This window comes from Aspergillus fischeri, genomic scaffold (genome assembly GCF_000149645.3).
Source record: "Aspergillus fischeri NRRL 181 1099437636252 genomic scaffold, whole genome shotgun sequence".
NCBI classification, from domain to species: Eukaryota; Fungi; Ascomycota; class Eurotiomycetes; order Eurotiales; family Aspergillaceae; genus Aspergillus; species Aspergillus fischeri.
This window is the reverse complement of record NW_001509768.1, coordinates 616,926-635,997: the sequence shown is the minus strand read 5'-3', so window position 1 is coordinate 635,997 and position 19,072 is coordinate 616,926. Positions and strand designations below refer to the sequence as shown.

Here is a 19,072-nt window from a genome sequence, read left to right as displayed (position 1 = left end):
AGAATAGGTAGTACAATCCGGGACTAAGTACGAGAAGCTATACCACATCGTTTCGGTAATCATCATGCATTTGATCAGTTGTGAAATAAACCAGAGGCTCCAAACCATCCTGTTCCCGGTTAACGCGGAATTCTCGCCGTCCTTGCAAGCTCGACCGCTGGCAGCAGAGTGTGCTCAACAAACGCCAGAACTCCGTTCCCCTCATCAACTCGTCGAATCGCGATGGCTTTATGGATCTTCCTGCTCAAGACCTCAGGGGGTTCAAGGAGGTCTATTTTGCTGTCTTTGACTTTCAGCACAAGATGTCTCGCACGGCCATGGACTTTGTAACCAGGGTCGCTTGAGCTCTTTTACCACTATGTAACTAAGGAACCATCGCGTTCATGATATATGCGTGCTAGAGCTGTTAACAGAACAGTGGTATGCAGACCTGTTCATACACAAGCTTTAGCAACCACTCCTTGGCCGCAATGAACAGCTTGCGTTAGTCCAGACCTACACTGATTAGCTCATTCGCCTCAGGCTGAAAGCTATCTACCTCCAAACTAAACATCAACATCCAAGTACTGTTCATCCAGCACCTGAATAACGGGGTAAAGAAGACCACTCAATGGAGCATTATCGGTTTGTTTGAGGATCTCAGCACCCGCTCACTTCGCATCATGTTTGGATATGAGCGAGCCAAGCCTGTACATATCCAAGATATACTGAGGGCTCCTCTGATAGGAGCTGCCCAAAACAAACTTGAGCTTCTCCGTAGAAACGCCCACTGCGCGCAGTATGGCTGTGATGGTGTACCGGTAGAATTCGGCCCGCCCTTCCACCAGCTCAATCGGGGTTTTCAGGTTGTCGAGGAACGAGTTGATATCGGTCAGGAGCACCGTAGGTCGCAGCCAGCCGCTAGCAGCTGGGCTATTTTGACGGCTGGGACGAAGTAGGCGCCCTGCGGCCGGCCAGTCGTAGCGGTACCTAATTATGAGTATCGGCGAAGTTCTATATCTAACAAACGATACAGTGTCGTTGTCAAAGCAATCTAAGTGACACACCCCAGTATATCCGCGGGTTGTTACTTTCAGCGATGATCTTCTCGACCATTTCGGAGTTCAAGACCTCGCCAAGGTTCTCTTGAATGCGAGCCCGTCTCTCGGATGGCTCCATGCTGGCCTGTCTAGGGGATTTCTAGAAGTACGAACATTTGTGTGCTCTATGGGTATAAACAGGGCTGGAGACATATTATATAGCCCTCACTTGGCGTCAAGGAGGTAGATCTTATTGTTCTCCGTAGCTTGTAGACTACAAGACATAGGGCATGGAGTTAGACGATACAGCTACTTAGGGTTGGTCTCAATATTTTTGTTCCACTCAAATTTGATGTTGTTGGACACTGAAAACGACCAGTAAGTGAATCTAAATACTTATCACAGATAAAGAATTTACATAGTGGCCGTTGGTACAATACCCTAACATGAGACTCCTACTCTTCTAGCAGTAGGATACTATTTATCAGTTGAACTAGAGTAACCGCATAATATAATCAGGCTTCATAGCTAAGAATTCCCTTATAAAAGCAAAACAGAAGTGCCTACCAACAAGAGCAGCCGGGCTAGCTCAATCGGTAGAGCGTGAGACTCTTAATCTCAAGGTTGCGGGTTCGACCCCCGCGTTCGGCTTTCTTTTGCTTTTTCAGTCCGTCAACGGGAGGATTTTTGACTGGAGAGTAAATTGAAGCCGTTAATCTGGTCCATTCTCTGTTACTTATTGTTCATGATAGAAAAGTTATAGAAAAGTTGTGGTCTTGTTCTATGTCCCACACCCAGTCCAGTGCGTAGTGGGTTTACTGCTGCTCCATGTGCTGGCTTTTATGACTCGTAGCCTGCGGTGCCCTAACTACGTGGCTGCAGGTAGCTCGGAGTGTACAATTATCTTCTAAACATCAAAGCATACTAGTATATGTATGTGTGTTTTCAGACCATATGAAGAAGAACGTTGAGGATAACCATCATAAGAATATAGCTTGAATTCATTGAGTCTCACTAAATCCTTCCTGTATGTATAGTTGTTTATGACGAATCCCTAGCAGCACAGACACCCAGACTATACAGATAGAATAACCATCTAGCTCCCAAGCCAACTCTGAAAGCCCAAGCCCCCATCCGGAAAGAAAGACTCCCACCCAAAATCCGGCCCAAGGCCTTCCATCCCCGCCGCCACCAGTGCCGCCTCATCAGGCGACGCCATCCGGCTCGAGCCGGTATCCTCCCTCGTCTTCAGCAGACTATCGCACAACTCCAAGCTATCCTTCGCAGCGCGCGCAACCCACAGCTCAATCTCTCCCCCCGCCTCGACCGCCTCAGCCTGAGCGAGAATCATGCTTAGAAACATATGGTTCTTCACATTCGTCTCACCCAGCCGGATGCGCTCCTCAGACAGCGCGATGAGGTCGCGGACAGCCTGCTTGAGGAAATCGCGGTACTGGCGCGTACGTTGCATCGTGCCGTTAAGTCGCTGGGTTTCAACATGCGCCAGTAGCTCGAGGCTGATTGCTGAGGTGGCGCACCGGATGCCCTCGCGGAAGAGACCACCGGCGGTAGCCATGAGCCGGGCAAACGCTGGGTCTGGCTCGGGAGAAACCATGGCGAGGGCGGCGTCGAGGCTGAGCTTGAGCGAGTAGTGGAAGAGGGGGTTGGTGCGGGCCTGGTTGCTGAAGGAGTAGTGTAGGGGGATCATGAAGCGGCGGATTAGGTAGTCTAGGAGGTTTCGGTGGAAGGGGGTAGATCCGTTACCGTCTTTGATTTGGTGGCTGCATGCATGGAGGGCGTGGATTAGCTCGGAGCTGAGGGAGAGGACGCGGTCGTAGGAGATTTCGGAATGGGGACCGTTGAGGAGCTGAACGATCTGCAGGCGGATGGGCAGCGATTCGATTAAGGCGAGCTGGGTGGATGTACCTGTGAATGTGTCCTTGGCGTACGGCTGGAGCTCTGTCGTTGACTCGTCGAGCTCATCATCGTTGATGTTGGAGGGTGGCTCGGTATCGAATTCGTCAAAGGAGATTCTCGGCGGCATCCAGGAATCCAGGGACGCCTGGACGACGGATTCGAGAATAGTGTACCAGAGCCTCCGGCGCAGCTCGGCTTGTAGAACTGATATAGCGGGGAGGTGTTTTGGGTCCCGGTGTAACCCGAGTTGCATGGCGCTGTGGACAAGCGATCCGATCGAGATCCATATCGTGTCAGCGCCGATGGAGAAGATCTGCCGGGCCAGAATACTCAAGCAGTAGATTTGCAGCCCGGCGATGTCCAGGCGGTCTTTTTCCAGCGGCCCGGAAAGCCAGGTCTGAGCGGCGTAGATCCATTGCTGAACCAAGTCGATATTGCGAAGCGCGGCAGCTCTGTCTCCATGGTCGTATAGACTTGACCCTATGCCGATGACAAGAAGGACCTTGAGACGTAGACTAGGGGCGGCCCCGTCGGGGTTCTCCCAATATCTTTGGTACTCGAGCCAGAAGGTAGGGACGTGAAGTATACGATGCCTGCAGTCACTCAGAGTCAGTATCCTCCTAGTATCCCTCGGAGATATACATACGTCGATTCAAATGATGTCAAATAGAGATTGGCCATGGCATGAGCCGTCTTCCGGGAAGGGGGCGCAAATCCGAAGCCCGGAAAAGGAAGACCTCTCGTGGGTCGGCTGATCTTGATGCTCCTCGCCCTATCCTTGCATTTCCGGAGCAAGTCACTGGCCTGAGAGATCATTACCGAGGCTTCAGGCCCTTGAAACGAGCCGTCCTTGCTACGCTCACCCATTATCTCGCTGTAACAGGCGATTATGGCGGCGAATTCATTAGCTGCGCCCATCCAACGACTCCTGCCCCAGTCTCTTGACTTGTTCAGGACAGCTTGCCACTCTTGCGGCCCCGGCGACTGGCGCACATGGACCTCTTTGAGAGAACTGTTACCGGTCCGGGATCCGCTTGCTGAGGATTCTTCCAGCTTCTGTATCCGATGCAGAAGATCACTAACAGTGGCCCCCAGGTCATTGCGGTCAGAGTGAGGCACCGCTGCCGCTGGCGCTGTGACCCCAGGTGTGATTGAGCTGCTCCCCTGTCGAGGCACCGAGATAGATCCGTTACTATTACTCAAGTCCCCAGCTTGAGCGAGTTGTCGCGGAGCCGAGCTGTCTGACGGCCGGGGGCTCTTGGTGTGGGGCGGCGAATCATGCTGCTGGGTGGTCACAGCGATGGACTGGTCATCAGAATCCTCCGTATAGGTTTTGTATACACATCGAGTCTTGTGCCGCAAACACTGTGCGCACGGGTTATTGTGATCGCATTTGATCTTGCGGCGACGGCATTCTCGACAAGAGAGAGCTGGCCTTCGACGGCGACGCTGCTGTGGCTGCGACTGAGTCTCCATGAGACACTGATTGAAGCAGGAAAATCCACTCTATCTTTGCTTCGGCCGAATCATGTATCATGAATTTGGCAGAGAGAAAGTGCGTCGACGATGGATTGAGGACGCGGAGAATCCTTGCCTGACTGAGGCAGTTCTCGGCCGCATTTGTCCATTATGTCCGTCTCCGAAAGCCGCTCGGCCGAAGAATGATTTATATGTACAGACAGTATAGATCTTCCCTCAGAAACTTTTGGTTAATAACCCCAACTAGTGCCTTGCAGTAATTGCAATATTAGTTAGATTTTGGTTGGACCTGGCGCAGTGAGCAGGCGTTGGTGTATACTGATGAGATGTGTCTATCAAGCGGATATAGCGTGTAGATAGGCCTATGAGAGGGAGAACTAAGTAGAAATAGATGACGCCTACGCAATTACCGATGACTGATTATCTGTTATCTGATTGACTGGGAAATCAGAATTAGAAAGGGTCGAAGGGTAATATTTCGAGCTTATGGCTGTCCCAACGGACGTAATGGGTTTCAACCTCTGCGGAAGACGGAGACACGAGGGTAGAGATCACAATATGCAGTAGACCTTGAGTCCGCGAGGATGGCATGTTATGTCCGCTTCAACCGGAGTGCTCCAGCCAAAGTACCGACAGACGGAGATACCATGGCCCTCCTATTGAGATGACTCCTCTTCTTGGTCTTGTCTGAACTCTATAAGGCGTTGATGCCTCTCTAGTGCACCTTTATCATCACCGATTCCTCAAGTAATACCCTCAGTTCCAGACAGTTGCCACAGCACCATGTCAACCGCAACAGCATTGGGTCATTTCGGACCCAATGGGGCGCAGAACGAGCATGGCCGGTTAGAGGTCACGACTGGAGAGTGCACTGCCGACGCCTGCTTTGAAGCAGATGAAGCAGATGGCGCGCCAAAGTCGATGGAGTCGCGACACTCCACCGTGCAGGATCTCGCACGCCAATTTACCCACAACAGTTCCCCTGACTGCACCGGTAAGCCTATCTTCGGAAGTGACGATCCTGATTCTCCCTTAAACCCGGCCGGTAACAAGTTCAACGCGCGCGAGTGGGCCAGAAATGTTGCCAGGGTTGCTGAGAAACGAGGCCAGGAGTTCCGTCGAGTCGGCTTGTGTTTCCAGAACCTGAGCGTCTTTGGCTACACCAGCGCGACGGACTTTCAAAAGACTGTCGCGAATATTTGGCTGGCTTTGCCGAGAACGATTGCTCGTCGTCTCCTGCCCAGCACTAGCACGTCAGGCCAAACACGAGTGGACATCTTACAACGGTTCGATGGCATCCTCCATCCAGGAGAGATGTGCGTGGTCCTGGGTCCTCCGGGGTCTGGTTGCTCGACTTTTCTCAAAACCATCTCGGGCGATCGGAATGGTATCTATGTCAACCCGAATTCGTACTTCAACTATCAAGGCATCTCGGACAGGGAGATGCACACTGCCCATCGTGGTGATGCCATCTACACCGCCGAGGTCGATGTTCACTTTCCCATGTTGACGGTTGGCGAGACCTTGACATTTGCCTCGTACGCACGCTGTCAGAGGGAGCTGCCAGAAGGCATCACTCGCAAACAGTACTGCGAGCATCTTCGCGATGTCGTTATGGCCATGTACGGCATCAGTCACACCATCCATACCAAAGTCGGAGACGAGTTTGTCCGCGGAGTTTCCGGAGGCGAACGCAAACGTGTTACGATTGCGGAGGCGACGCTGTCCAATGCCCCTTTCCAGTGCTGGGACAAGTAGGTGACCCATGACATAGGCGGAGAGCAATGCTGATTTGTTGCTACCACGCCCAGCTCGACGCGTGGCCTGGACGCGGCCAATGCAGTTGAGTTCTGCAAGACCCTCCGACTGCAGTCGGAATTGTTTGGCCAAACCTGCGCGGTCTCAATGTATCAAGCACCCCAGAGCGCCTACGACCTATTCGACAAGGCCCTGGTCATCTACGAAGGGCGGCAGATCTACTTTGGGCCTGCGTCCCGGGCCAAGGACTACTTTATCAGACTGGGGTTTGAGTGTCCGGCTCGCCAGACAACGCCCGACTTTCTTACATCCATGGCTTTTCCAGCAGAACGCCTCCCTCGGCGTGGCTGCAATCCACCTCGAACGGCCGAGGAATTTGCAGCCGCCTGGAGACGGAGCCCGGAGTACGAGGCATTACAGCGTGAAATTGAGGATTACAAGGCTCAGCATCCGATTGACGGCCCGGACGTCCTGGCTTATCGACAGCTCAAGAAGGCCCACCAGGCAAAGGGTCAACGTTTAAACTCGCCATATACACTGACATACTCTCAACAGGTACAGCTCTGTATGTGGCGGGGCTGGAGACGATTCTGGGCAGATCCTGGCCTGTCGATCTGGGTTATGATTGGGAACGTCATCATGGCGCTCATCATGTCGTCCTTGTTCTACAATATGGACCAAACAACGGCGTCTTTCTACGGACGATCTGTTGTTCTCTTCATGGCTATCCTATTCAATGCCTTTGCCTCGATCCTCGAGGTCATGACCTTGTACGCGCAACGGGCCATTGTGGAAAAACAGGCCCGCTACGCCTTTTACCACCCTTCGGCTGAATCGTATGCTTCTGTCCTGGTTGACTTGCCCATGAAGGTTACTGGTACTGTTTCCTTTAACTTGGTGTTCTACTTCATGACAAACCTGAACCGGCATCCTGGGAATTTCTTTTTCTACCTGTTGGTGGTCTTTCTCATTGTTCTGGCCATGTCTGGGGTCTTTAGATTCATGTAAGTTGCAAGCCTTTACCGAATGAGGACTTGGTCTAACAGTTTAGCGGCGCGCTGTCTCGAACAGAACAACAGGCGATGGTACCCGCCTCAATTCTGATGCTTGCTCTCCTCGTTTTTACCGGCTTTGTGGCCCCAATCCGCTACATGCTCTCGTGGTGTCGGTGGATCAACTACCTGAACCCGGTGGCGTACGGCTACGAAGCGCTGATGGTCAACGAATACCACGCCCGGAATTTTACCTGTTTATCCTACATCCCCAGTTACGGAACTGCTGGTACGACAACCGTGGCCTGTGATGCTGTGGGTGCCGTACCCGGCCAGTCCTACGTCAATGGCGATGTGTACATCAACTCAGCCTACAGCTACTACCACAGCCATAAGTGGCGCAATGTCGGCATTATCGTCGTCATGGTGATCTTCAACCATATCGTGTATTTCCTAGCCAGCGAGTATGTCACGGCTAAGAAATCCAAGGGTGAGATTCTCGTCTTCCGCCGGGGCTTTGTCCCCAAACTTGCCAGCAAGCGCCGTCAGGACGTTGAAGGGTTACCATCGGGCCCAGTTACAGCTTTGCTGGAGAAGCCGGGCAACGGCTACAATTCCAGCAGGGCGGGAGGCTTCCAGGGCTCCACGAGCGTGTTTCACTGGAGCAATGTGTGCTACGACATCAAGATCAAGGGCAAGCCTCGGCGCATTCTGGATAATGTAGACGGCTGGGTGAAGCCTGGGACCTTGACGGCACTAATGGGTGTTTCGGGGGCTGGTAAGACCACGCTGTTGGACTGCCTTGCTGATCGCCGGTCTGGCGTGGGTGTTCTCACTGGGGAGATGTTGGTTGATGGAAAACCCCGTGATATGAGCTTCCAGCGCAAGACCGGTTACGCGCAGCAGCGAGATCTGCATCTTGAGACGAGTACAGTCCGTGAGGTGAGCCTGCAACCACTCAAAGGCCAGCATCATTGCCTCAATCCATGTCACTGACCACTGCTGTTCCTGCAGGCCCTCAATTTCTCCGCTCTCCTACGCCAGCCAGAGAGCGTCCCAAAGACAGAAAAACTGGCCTATGTCGACGAAGTTATCCAGCTACTCGACATGCAGGAGTACGCCGATGCTGTTGTTGGTGTGCCAGGTGAAGGCCTTAACGTTGAGCAACGCAAGCGTCTGACGATTGGAATCGAGCTGGCTGCTAAACCACCGCTCCTGCTCTTTATTGACGAACCCACATCTGGCCTCGACTCGCAGACTAGCTGGGCTATCTTAGACTTGCTGACCAAACTTTCCAAAGCGGGTCAGTCGATCCTTTGCACCATCCACCAGCCCTCTGCGATGCTATTTCAAAGGTTTGATTGCCTGCTATTACTTGCCGAGGGAGGCAAGACGGTTTATTTTGGTATGTTTCCTCTCTAAGCCCTCAAGCGAGGACCTCGCGTTGTGGTATTCGGGCAGGCCTAACATATACTTACCCCAGGTGAAATCGGGAATAATTCAACGACACTTATCAATTACTTTGAGCGCAATGGCGCCAAACCCTGTCCACCCGGCGCCAACCCCGGCGAGTGGATGCTCGAGGCTATCGGTGCTGCACCTGGCAGCTATTCAGAAGTCGACTGGCACGAAACATGGCGCTCCAGTCCTGAATACCGCAATGTCCAGAGCGAACTCGCCCAGCTGCGGTCCAAGAGCTCAGACAACTCGTTCACCGACGGCCACAATGAGCCCTCTTTGTATGACGAATTCGCAACTCCCCTCTGGCGCCAGTTCCGCATAGTAACAAAGCGCGCCTTCCAACACACATGGCGCAGCCCGTCGTACATCTACTCCAAAATCCTCCTCTGCACCGCTACCAGCTTGTTCATCGGCCTGGTCTTCCTCAACTCCCCATTGAGCATCCAGGGCCTTCAGAACCAAATGTTCGCCATTTTCGAGCTGATGAGCATCGTAGGTCAGCTGGTCGACCAGCAATTCCCGCACTTCATCACGCAGCGCTCGCTCTACGAGGCGCGCGAGAGACCCTCCGAAACCTACAGCTGGAAAGTGTTCATGCTTGCCCAAATCCTGGTCGAGATCCCCTGGTACACCCTCGCCTCGGTCTTCATGTGGGCGCTGTTTTACTTTCCCATCGGCTTCTACCATAACGCCAACACCGCCGAGCAGGGCCCCGAGCGGGCCGTGCTGATGTGGCTCCTCTTCTGGGTGTTTCTGGTCTGGGTGTCGACGTTTGCGCACCTGTGCATCTCCTTCGCCGGCTCGGCCGACGACGGCGGCAACATCGCCAACTTCTGTTTCGTCCTGGCCTTCTTTTTTTGCGGTGTCCTGGCCGCGCCGGACCAGATGCCCCGCTTCTGGATCTTCCTGTATCGAGCCTCCCCGCTCTCGTACTACGTCTCGGCTGTCCTCTCGACGGGCCTGGCGAATGTCAATGTGACCTGTGCGAGTAACGAGTTTACCACGTTCAACCCGCCTGCAGGCAAATCGTGCGGCGAGTACATGGCGGAGCATATCGCGGCAGCGGGTGGCTACCTCCTCGACGAGAACGCCACGAGTAACTGTCAGTTCTGCAAGGTCAAGGAGACGAATGTGTACCTGGCGGGTATTCATGCGGACTATGGGGCCAGGTGGCGCAACTTTGGGATCATGTGGGTGTATGTTGCTTTTAACGTTGTGGCGGCGCTGGTCTTGTACTGGGTTGTGAGGGTGCCAAAGGGAAAGAAGTCGGCATAGGCATTTGTCTCCGCTCTCATGACATGCAGTTCTTGGGCCCACGCGGTAGTTCACATGTATATCAGTCTAATAACTTTCGATTGAGCATCTCATCCCATTCCTGCGAGGACGGTTACGGTAGTAGGAAAGAACAACGACAATCACCTTGTTGCAGCCTGAGCTGTTTATTAGTCGCGCCTGATTCCTGCCGGCAGGACAACTATCAATCCGACTCAGCACTAGGACTCGTTATTTACAGATGAGCCTTCTATTCTAGACTCATGAATGCGCATGACATCCTCCATGTTTATGTCCATGGTGGTGATGACGGTGTCCTCGATGACCGGGCTTCTGGCCGGCTTCAGTAGGACGCGGGGTCGGCTGGGGGTCTGGAGTAGATGCAGGAGTACTCGTTCCGGGAGAAGGCGTAGAAGGAGAAGACTGAGGTGTAGGAGTGCTGCTAGCGACACTCGTAGACGCCGAGGTTGACTTTCCGCCAGAGGATACCGCGGGACTTGTATCAGGTGTACTCTGCGGTAGCTTCGAGGTCGCTTTACCGGAGGGCGCAGAAGCAATCAGTGTGTTTGCCCCCGAACCTTGAGCCGCGACATCCTCCTTATCCAGACGATGCAGCAACGATCCCCAGCCAAGCCCATCATAATGACCTGACCCCTCGCCCCAGGACCCTGCGCCCCCTTCCGCACCGCCATAATAGTTCAGAGACTCGTTGAGGAACTTGGTCGTCCAGGGCGCATCCATCCCCTTGATCGTCACGTAGTGGTTATACAGCAGCTCCCAGGTCGGCCGCATTGCGCCGCGCGACGCACTGCTGATTTCCGTGAAGCTGACGATGCCGTTGGAGTAGGGCACGAAGGGGACGTCGTGGCCGAGGTTATACCGGGCCCAGTACTCAATCCTAAGATCATCAGTTGGAGTGCACGTGGAAAAAGGGACAGAAACTCCTACTAACCCCCTCAGAATACGACTATCATTCAACGCAAACAAATCCTCCCCCTGGTTCCATGCCTGCTGCCCCACCACCGCCAGTAACTGAACATCCAGCGCTGAATGGCCCTGGTCGCGACCTGCCTCCTGGCCCTGGCCTAGCGGCGCCCCTGTGCCAGGCTCCTCAACAATATCCGTGATCGCATTATGAATGGAGCCGGTCCCTTCCCCCTGCTTGAAATACTCCACCGCAAAGTCCCAGACTGTCTGGTTGTCTGTCAACACACCCATGGCCATCGCGGACGCGACATTGCACAGCTCCCAGTTCGCAAAGAAGTGGAGGACATTATGTTGCGATGGCTCCTCATGCCAGAGCCACTTGTAGTGCATGGGTATGAAGATCGTATTAGCCATATCGATCACAGACGGGAGGACCCTGGTCGCAAAGGGTTCGTAGTCCCGGAGCAGCTCGGCGGCATTGGCAAGCTGGTACCCCTGCAGTCCGGCTGTGAGGTACTTGTCGTCGCCGCCGCCGAGGGCGGTTAGCTTGGTAGCCCAGGCATGGAGGATGTTGCTCGCTGTATCGGCGAAGGTAGTGTTTGAGGAGATCTTCCAGCGTAGGGCGAGATTGAATGCGGCTGCGACGTCGTGCCAGAGGTTCTCTGCGTTTGCGGCGTTGCCGTCCCAGTCGCTACGGTAGACGACGCTGGCTGGTGAAGGGGCGTAGCTGGCGTCGGAGAAACGCAGACGGGTCAGGACGTTCCAGGAGGTGGTCCATGGGTCTGCGTTTGCTTTGATCTTTTGCTGTGCGCGAGTGATGTCGCTGTCCGTGACGAGAAGGCCAGGGTGGACGAAGCTGGAGGCAAGAGGGAGCAACGCAACAAAGAAAGACAGATTAAGATGCATTGTGAATAAAGTAATGAATGACAATAGTAGGAAAAGGAAAGAACCAGCTATAAAGAACAGAAGTTGTACAAAGAGAGTGGTTGTAGACAAAAGAGGTCAACTGGAAAAGAGCGTAACGCCAGCCGCGTCATTGGGATGTCTGTGATTAATTACTCTGGAGTAGATAGACGCCGATGAATTAACCAAGAAAGATAGTTTACTCTGTACTGCAGTGTCTACAAGTTAATCAGGGGCGTCCGTCAATCGTCAACCCGTGGGGAGATGAGCTAGGGTATATCCAAATCAACCTGAAACACGGCCCATTTGGAACTAGGATCTAGGGTCATGGGGATCCCACCAATAAACATGCTGACAGATCTAAGAAGGATCTGAGCGGGATCTCAAGGTCGAACTGTCGGAGATGAACCGAAGCTATTATCACTAGATGGAACTTAGACTAGGTCTAGCATCCCATTCCCATAGTTAGCCCTAGCCCATACAGCAAGGGCCTCATTGAGATTATTGTACATAAACTACAACGAGTTATGACTCTCTACAATAACTTAAGGTTGTGGTGCAATATCCACTTATAAAAGAGAGTATCAAGAACATAGCATACACACAATTCTTAAAAGACACTAAAGTCTTATAATATCAAGCATGGATCAAGAATGCAATACACAAGGAATTATAAGCACTTTAATTAAATTAAAGTTTCAGAGATTTAGCCAGTGAGACAGGTCTTATAGATTGCATATCATAGCTAATAACTAGTCACGCTAGCAGACATCACGCTAACCAGGAAAGATCTCTGATAGGTGTCTAGCTACAGCTCAACAATGGAATTAATTATATCAGTGAGACACTAGATGCTTCCAAATCACCGTGTCCATACAGCAAGGCACATGCTTTATGCCAGAATGTCACCAGTCGTCTTCTGGGTTCAAGGACTTAATGATGGTTCTCTAGACCTGAAGACCGTCCTCGCCAAATTCGTATTTGCAGGGTCCTTGGCGATGCGGTCCTCTAAGTTCTGTCTGTCATAATGACTTAGTAGCCTCACGGTTGGTGGTCAAGAAACACTTACAATCCGTGCCAGCCACCTGTCCTGCAACGCTCACAGTAAGGCTTTTCTTCTAGTCAATCGTTAGTATGCCATTGCCATGAGTAATACAGTGGCGACAACACACCGCATTTTACTTTGCGTCGTCGACAGGTCCTGCGCCTTTACTTCGTCCGCCTATGTTCACCCTTGTCTTCTACGTAGATTCGATGACCAAGAAGTGGAGGGTTAGTCGAGCGTACAGCTCCAGTAGCCGCTCTTGTTGTTCGGAAATTCAAAATCGGAGACTGATTGATGACCTAAGGATAAGAGTATCTGACCTCCTCAGATGCTTCCTCAGTGCTAGCCGTCAAGCTGACTGCCTGGAGGGCGCATGCTGTTTCCTAGAGCATCAAGCCGGCTGACTAAGCTCGTATAAGACGTGCCAAGCATCATCAGGGGCATGCAGTTCAGCAAGATCTCGGAAAAGTTCAACAAGGTCACACCCCTTTCTCTTGGGCAGTTGGACAGTTGCCTAACCTCAGAGACCAATTCACGATGGACGCTACCTCTCATCGAAACATGCCAAATCCACTTTTGCTCCCGGAAATTGTGGCGTCTGTCATCGACAATGTCCACCTGGTCCCAGATCTCTTGAACTGCGCCTGCGTGAACCGCATGTGGAGTGTGGCAGCTCTGAAAAAGCTCTACAGGGGGTCTCTAAATGATATGCAGTTCCGCACACCTGACATTGGATCACTTAACTGCCTCTTTGTAGCATCACGAGAGCGCTTCGCTCGAAATATGAGCTTTGTGAAGCATCTTCTCCTTTCTCCAGACGCAATCGCACTTGACCAAATCGGAAGAACAAACATCGTATGCCATGAGAAATGTCGCCCGTTGCGCCATCGCAAACATGCGAAGCTCCTTTTGCAGCCGCAAGGAAGTGGTCTTACCAGCCTCGTCGTCCCCTACAAGATGAAGGGTCAAGATTGGTCTACCATTTCCGATCTCCTTTTCACACCAACCATTGAGTACTTAGCTATTGATAGCTTCTACTGTGCACTGGTGATGAACGGCGCCAGCTATTCTCAAGGATCGATCATCCCTACTGTGAGTGTTGTCTGGCCTGTGATTCTTCCCATTTTCAAGAGGGAATGTCTAACTCTAGCGGGTAAAGTTCTCAAACCTCAAAGCTCTCATAATCTACAAACCAGATGGTGGTCCGGGGATTTATGAGCTTTGCCAAATGCTTCGATGTTGCGATTTGCAGTTCTTCCACCTTGAGGAAACGGCTCACAGCCGTGCTGATCGCATGAGCCGATACGACCTTGCGGAAGTCCTGTTGTGCCTTCGACAACACCAAAATCTGGAGACGTTGGCGCTGATCGTCCCTCATTGTTCTCCACCCTTGGAATCAACAAGAGTAGAGGAGCAGGTAAACCCATGGCCGAGGTTAAAGGCATTGTACCTTGCAGAGCGGCCCCAAGAATGGCTAGAGCTATTGCCAACGTTGGACGAGCTTCAAATCCTCAACCTGCTAGACCTCGGACCCAGGTCCTCCACTATCAACCAGACTGTACTTGGAAACATTGCAAAATGCAGAAATCTACGGGCCATCGACCTTAATATCCGTGACCTTGACAATGTAGAAGCACTCCTTGAGATTGCGCGCGGCTGCCCGCTTTTACAGAAGTTTCGTGTGAAGGACGTACGCTTTAGTGGGGAACCTTGTCTGGGAGAAGACCTGTTTCTTGATCTGCTGCGTGCCCTGCCTCATCTAGAGTTCCTTGATCTTGATGCGAAATTCCAGATGGACGGTGAAAAGCTTCGAGAGCTTGTCCATCACTGCCCGCGACTCGTCGTGCTTGACCTGCGTTACACTCAATTGCACCTCTCTCTCGACACAATGATAGGGTTGCATCCCTTCCGGCAGTTAGAGACCATGATGTTTGCACACATATACTTCGAGGATCTACCACGCTTGCAAAGCGATGCCATCCTCACCATTGCGACGTTGTGGCGCAGGATATTCCCAAGGCTGCGAGATGTGCGATGCCATTCGGACCCGCCGTATACGATGGAGGATGATTGGAGCGAGGAATCAGAAGCAGATAATGACGGTATGAGTGATGATGACGACACGTCACTCTCGTCAATTAGCGACTTCGTGGCCAACTCTGACGGCCAGAAGTGTGAACAGTATACTTTACGAAGGAAACTCTGGAGGGTCCTTGGTTATGGGAAAGCCCTGGATATTAATCATAAGATCATATATATGTGGCAGACCAATCTGGAGATCAAGACGATTGGCTGGCCTGTGGTGCCTTTGGCAGCGTTCTCCGATCCAGAAGCATACTCCACGAGTACTAGATGTGGTTGGTAACAGAGGTCATCCTGCACAACATAATACGGCCCTCGATTATATATTCTCTTGCATGACATACGATTGTAGTGCATACAGCATACTAGGACAGTTACCACTAGTGATATTCTGTATACATACCCTAATCTTGTATACTGTGGCAACCCCTGCAAAGCCTCACTCCCGTATCCTGGAGAATTTCATTGCTCTCTTATGCTTTAGATTCTGGCACAAATAATAGGAATCCAGCCAGATCCCCAAACAGCACTATGGTTAGGTGTATACTTTCATAATAAATTTCGTTGAGTTCCCAGGCGTACCGATTGTTGCCGATCCTTGACCACTAAAGAGATGCCAAGGATTACCAGAACTCAATCGGATACCCGAATACCCGCACTTCTCACTGAACTGCGACCAACTATTAGCCACAAACCCGGTACACAACATGAGTCCTACATCGAGGTTGCAGAGCAGACGACCTACGCGATCTTCGCTGGCTTGTCTTCCTTGCCGTTCACGTCATTCGAAATGCGACGGCAATCGTCCGTGTTGCGCCCGCTGCACTGATGCTGGCAGGGAGTGCTGCTATGCTCCCTCACGTCGCGGTGGGCTGGACCGCGCAGCGCTGGCAGAGCGTCGCAAAAGACTCACTGCGACAGATGGCCCTAGAGGCACTTTATCTGTTGACGACTCAAGTCCACAACGTGCTGTCCAACCCGCTGAGGTCGACTTCTCCCAGGACTCGGCCCTGCTCGATACTACCATGAGTGGTAATGGCACATCAAACATTCCATTAATAGTAGCGAGCCCAGCTCAGATTATTAGCATCGAGGACGATGCCCTGGTCGATGCTTACTATAAGAAGTTTCATAAATCTCATCCCTTCATATTACCGCGGAAGCACCTCGCAATAATGTACCAAGACCTGGGCAGACGGCCCAGGTTCACGCCACTCATTGCAGTTCTACGCTTAATCGGGGATATTTATACCTCAAAAGGTTGGTCGATACCGCTGCAGGAGTACATAGAAACCTGCTTTGCACAAGTGGCCCCATCCGACCCCATCATGGTCCAATGTCGCCTTCTATATTCTATGGCGCTCTTCTGGTACGACTATAAGGACGATGCCAAAAAGGAAATGGACAGTGCAACTAAGCTTGCCATTGATCTCCAAATGTTTCGCCAAGAGTTTGCAGCGTCGCAGGGAGCCGATGACCCCGTGCTGAAGGAAAGCTGGAGGCGAACATGGTGGATGCTGTTCATCGTCGATGCGTACTACGCCGGTACTCTGGGGACGATGAACTTGGCGGTTGTGGATATCGCTGCTACTGTCGAGTTACCCTGTGAAGAGTCCGAGTACGAGTCCGGGGTTAGTATTAGCAACATGGCGTTCTCTAACCCGGTCTCGCGCAGGTTAAAGAGCTAACTCGATTACAGAATATTCCCGAGCCGAAAACCATTGAAGAGTTCAACTGCCGCGAATTCAGCCCTGAGGGCACCAAGTTTTCCTCCTTTGCGTATCTTATCGGCGCCGTACAATGCGCAGCATCCGCAATATCGGTGGCGCCGAAGACAGCCGTCAAAGAAGACTCAACGCGTGTCATCCAAGCCGCCGACTGCAGTCTAGACGGATGGCGACTTCTACTACCGACGGATCACAAGCAGGTCATGACACATACTGGGGAAATTGACGAGCTCATGTTCCAAGCTCACCTAGTAATTCACGTGTAAGTATCTCCTATCTATCCTATTTAGACACTACACGATCTCATAAACTCTTTAGCGCAACTATTGGCCTGCACCGGCCCTTTTCGACCCTCAAATTCAATGCAATTGAGGACGTTTCCAGCTGTGCCCGAGAAGCGCCCCTAGATACCCCTACTCCAGATCTTGTCAATGTACACACCGTCCGAGTCCTGCGGTCCGCAGAGGCACAAATTCGCCTCCTTGCCCTACCCGTGCAAGAATTCTGCCACACCCCTTTTACCACCTGCATGGTGAGCGAGGGAACACTAGCGCTGCTTTCGGCCTGCAAATTCCTATTTAAGGGGAAAGATCTAGCAATCGCAAGAGATCAGATCCGGATGACGATCGGGTGCCTCAAGGTCCTTGGCGAGGTATGGCCGAGAACAGCGAGAAATGTTCGCGAGCTACAGACGATTGGGCAGTATGTGCTTGGGGTTGGGTCTAGGGTGGAAAGCAATAGCGATGCGTCGAATTCCACCGAAGGTTTGCATGCTTTTGAAGGAGAAGGAAGTCTGAGTTCTAGTACGGATGTACTAAGCAGCGACATTGATCTTCTTTCTTCTATCAGGTCTATCCAGGATCTGTGTGGATGGTATGGCCTTGGTGATCTGGATGATCTCCCCTGGGGTATGGTCGATGGGTTGTAATATGTAATTTATATTTACTACTTCTACCGGTTGAATGAGTACGAATGTTATGGAAATGGTTGTGCCCGCGGCATTCTCTCGGTATAGAATGATTACACTCTATCATTACATGTCTTTCTATAGGGATCTTATTTAGCTCCCACTCATACCCGGATGCCTGGGTCAGGTGAAGTTCGTGAAATACCATGATAACGGCTAATAGACATATTGTATGGTTCAAAGGACAAGGGAGAAATTGATATGCCGGAATTGGCCATGGTATTTGGCAACAGATTTCCCGGAGACCCTGCTATTAACAATAGGCTATTGCTATTGAGGCAGTCCCTAGCAGCAATTCCGGCGGGAGCCAAATAGCAAGCGTATATCCTGCTTAAATATTTATTCTTCACTCGCCCCTAACTCTTGTAATCCTACTATGTTTATATGCATCACGACTACTCACTTCACTACTACAATCTACACTCGAGAGCATCACTAAATCTCGTCAGAAATGCAAGCCGTCCGCCTTCATCCCGCCCCCAACGGCTCAAAGCCCTACTCCCCCACCAACCCAGCTCCACCATCTGCGTTAAAGCTAGACAAGATCCCAACCCCCAAGCCCTCCCGCCGAGGAGAAATCCTCATCAGAGTGAAAGCCACAACAGCCATACGCGATGCATTAACATGGCCCGAAACATACGCGACCGAGTTTGCGATCCCAGGCAACGACTTCTCCGGGATAGTAGAAGACGTCTTCGCCAACCCGGATAGCACCACCACCACCACCACCAGCCAATTCAAACGCGGCGATCAAGTCTTCGGAATGACACATGCCGACCGGGGCTCAACATGGGCTGAATACACGATCGTGCATGAGCACGAGGCCACCCTGAAGCCCGAAACCCTGCCGTGGGAGAAGGCTGCTTGTCTACCGCTCAGCGGGTTGACGGCTTTCCAGGCTCTGTTTGAGCATGCGGGCCTCCCCTTTCCGGCGGATGCCGCCGTCGGGGAAGAAGAAGGGATGATCAGGAAACGGGTCTTGATTACCGGGAGTTCTGGGGGTGTGGGTATTTACCTGGTCCAGCTGGCTGCGATTGCAGGTCTGCATGTTGTGGCTGCGTCTAGCTCTACCGAGCGCAATGGAGAGTTTCTTAGGGGGCTGGGGGCTGATGAGGTGGTAGAGTACTCGGCCTTGGGGGAGAATGTGGAAGGGTCTTTTGATCTCATTGTCGATACTGTCGGGGGGGAGATTCTCCGACGATGTTGGTCTTGGGTATCGGGGTATGGGACGCTGATATCAGTTGATTCGGCAAGTTTTGATTTTGTGAATGAGCATAGAAAGTGTGGGACTAATAAGGGGAAGGAGGATGTGAGAGCTTTATTTTTTATTGTTAGGAGTGATGCTGAAGCTCTGAGGCAGTTGGCGACCTTGGCGGATCGAGGCCGGCTGAAGCTGTTTGTGCTGCAAACGTTTGATCTATCACAGGCTCAGGAAGCGTATGAACAGGCTAGTTCAAAGGCTTCTGGCTACGGGAAGGTTGTTATTCAGATATAGGAGATCTAGTCTCTGGTCCCTAGATCTT

General features: G+C 52.0%; 7 protein-coding genes and 1 non-coding gene across 8 annotated transcripts, besides 1 other annotated feature; 5 read left to right on the top strand and 3 right to left on the bottom strand.

Annotated features, from left to right (window-relative positions):
- Positions 1-650: 650 nt before the first annotated feature.
- On the bottom strand, positions 651-1,158 carry NFIA_063820 (uncharacterized protein; the record flags this gene model as incomplete). Its single annotated transcript, XM_001263116.1, has 2 exons — positions 651-943; positions 1,047-1,158. The coding sequence occupies 2 exons, from the start codon at positions 1,156-1,158 to the stop codon at positions 651-653; spliced, it is 405 nt and encodes a 134-aa protein (XP_001263117.1).
- A 439-nt stretch (positions 1,159-1,597) lies between these two features.
- On the top strand, positions 1,598-1,670 carry NFIA_063810. The gene has a single exon. It is a non-coding gene; the product is annotated as a tRNA-Lys (tRNA).
- A 445-nt stretch (positions 1,671-2,115) lies between these two features.
- NFIA_063800 (C6 zinc finger domain protein) lies at positions 2,116-4,412 on the bottom strand (the record flags this gene model as incomplete). The annotated part of the gene is made up of 2 exons (XM_001263115.1): positions 2,116-3,529; positions 3,583-4,412. 2 exons carry the CDS (start codon positions 4,410-4,412, stop codon positions 2,116-2,118), a joined length of 2,244 nt encoding a protein of 747 aa, XP_001263116.1.
- Positions 4,413-5,198: 786 nt separating this feature from the next.
- NFIA_063790 (ATP-binding cassette transporter) lies at positions 5,199-9,901 on the top strand (the record flags this gene model as incomplete). Its single annotated transcript, XM_001263114.1, has 5 exons — positions 5,199-6,169; positions 6,227-7,177; positions 7,225-8,107; positions 8,180-8,570; positions 8,649-9,901. The coding sequence occupies 5 exons, from the start codon at positions 5,199-5,201 to the stop codon at positions 9,899-9,901; spliced, it is 4,449 nt and encodes a 1,482-aa protein (XP_001263115.1).
- Positions 9,902-10,159: 258 nt separating this feature from the next.
- NFIA_063780 (uncharacterized protein) lies at positions 10,160-11,731 on the bottom strand (the record flags this gene model as incomplete). The annotated part of the gene is made up of 2 exons (XM_001263113.1): positions 10,160-10,796; positions 10,851-11,731. The coding sequence occupies 2 exons, from the start codon at positions 11,729-11,731 to the stop codon at positions 10,160-10,162; spliced, it is 1,518 nt and encodes a 505-aa protein (XP_001263114.1).
- Positions 11,732-13,334: 1,603 nt separating this feature from the next.
- On the top strand, positions 13,335-15,138 carry NFIA_063770 (uncharacterized protein; the record flags this gene model as incomplete). The annotated part of the gene is made up of 2 exons (XM_001263112.1): positions 13,335-13,865; positions 13,924-15,138. The coding sequence occupies 2 exons, from the start codon at positions 13,335-13,337 to the stop codon at positions 15,136-15,138; spliced, it is 1,746 nt and encodes a 581-aa protein (XP_001263113.1).
- Positions 15,139-15,562: 424 nt separating this feature from the next.
- NFIA_063760 (putative C6 transcription factor) lies at positions 15,563-17,510 on the top strand (the record flags this gene model as incomplete). Its single annotated transcript, XM_001263111.1, has 3 exons — positions 15,563-16,486; positions 16,555-16,844; positions 16,901-17,510. 3 exons carry the CDS (start codon positions 15,563-15,565, stop codon positions 17,508-17,510), a joined length of 1,824 nt encoding a protein of 607 aa, XP_001263112.1.
- Positions 17,511-18,000: 490 nt separating this feature from the next.
- Positions 18,001-19,044, top strand: NFIA_063750 (NADP-dependent oxidoreductase; the record flags this gene model as incomplete). Its single annotated transcript, XM_001263110.1, has 1 exon — positions 18,001-19,044. The coding sequence occupies one exon, from the start codon at positions 18,001-18,003 to the stop codon at positions 19,042-19,044; it is 1,044 nt and encodes a 347-aa protein (XP_001263111.1).
- Positions 18,261-18,280: a microsatellite.
- Positions 19,045-19,072: the final 28 nt, after the last annotated feature.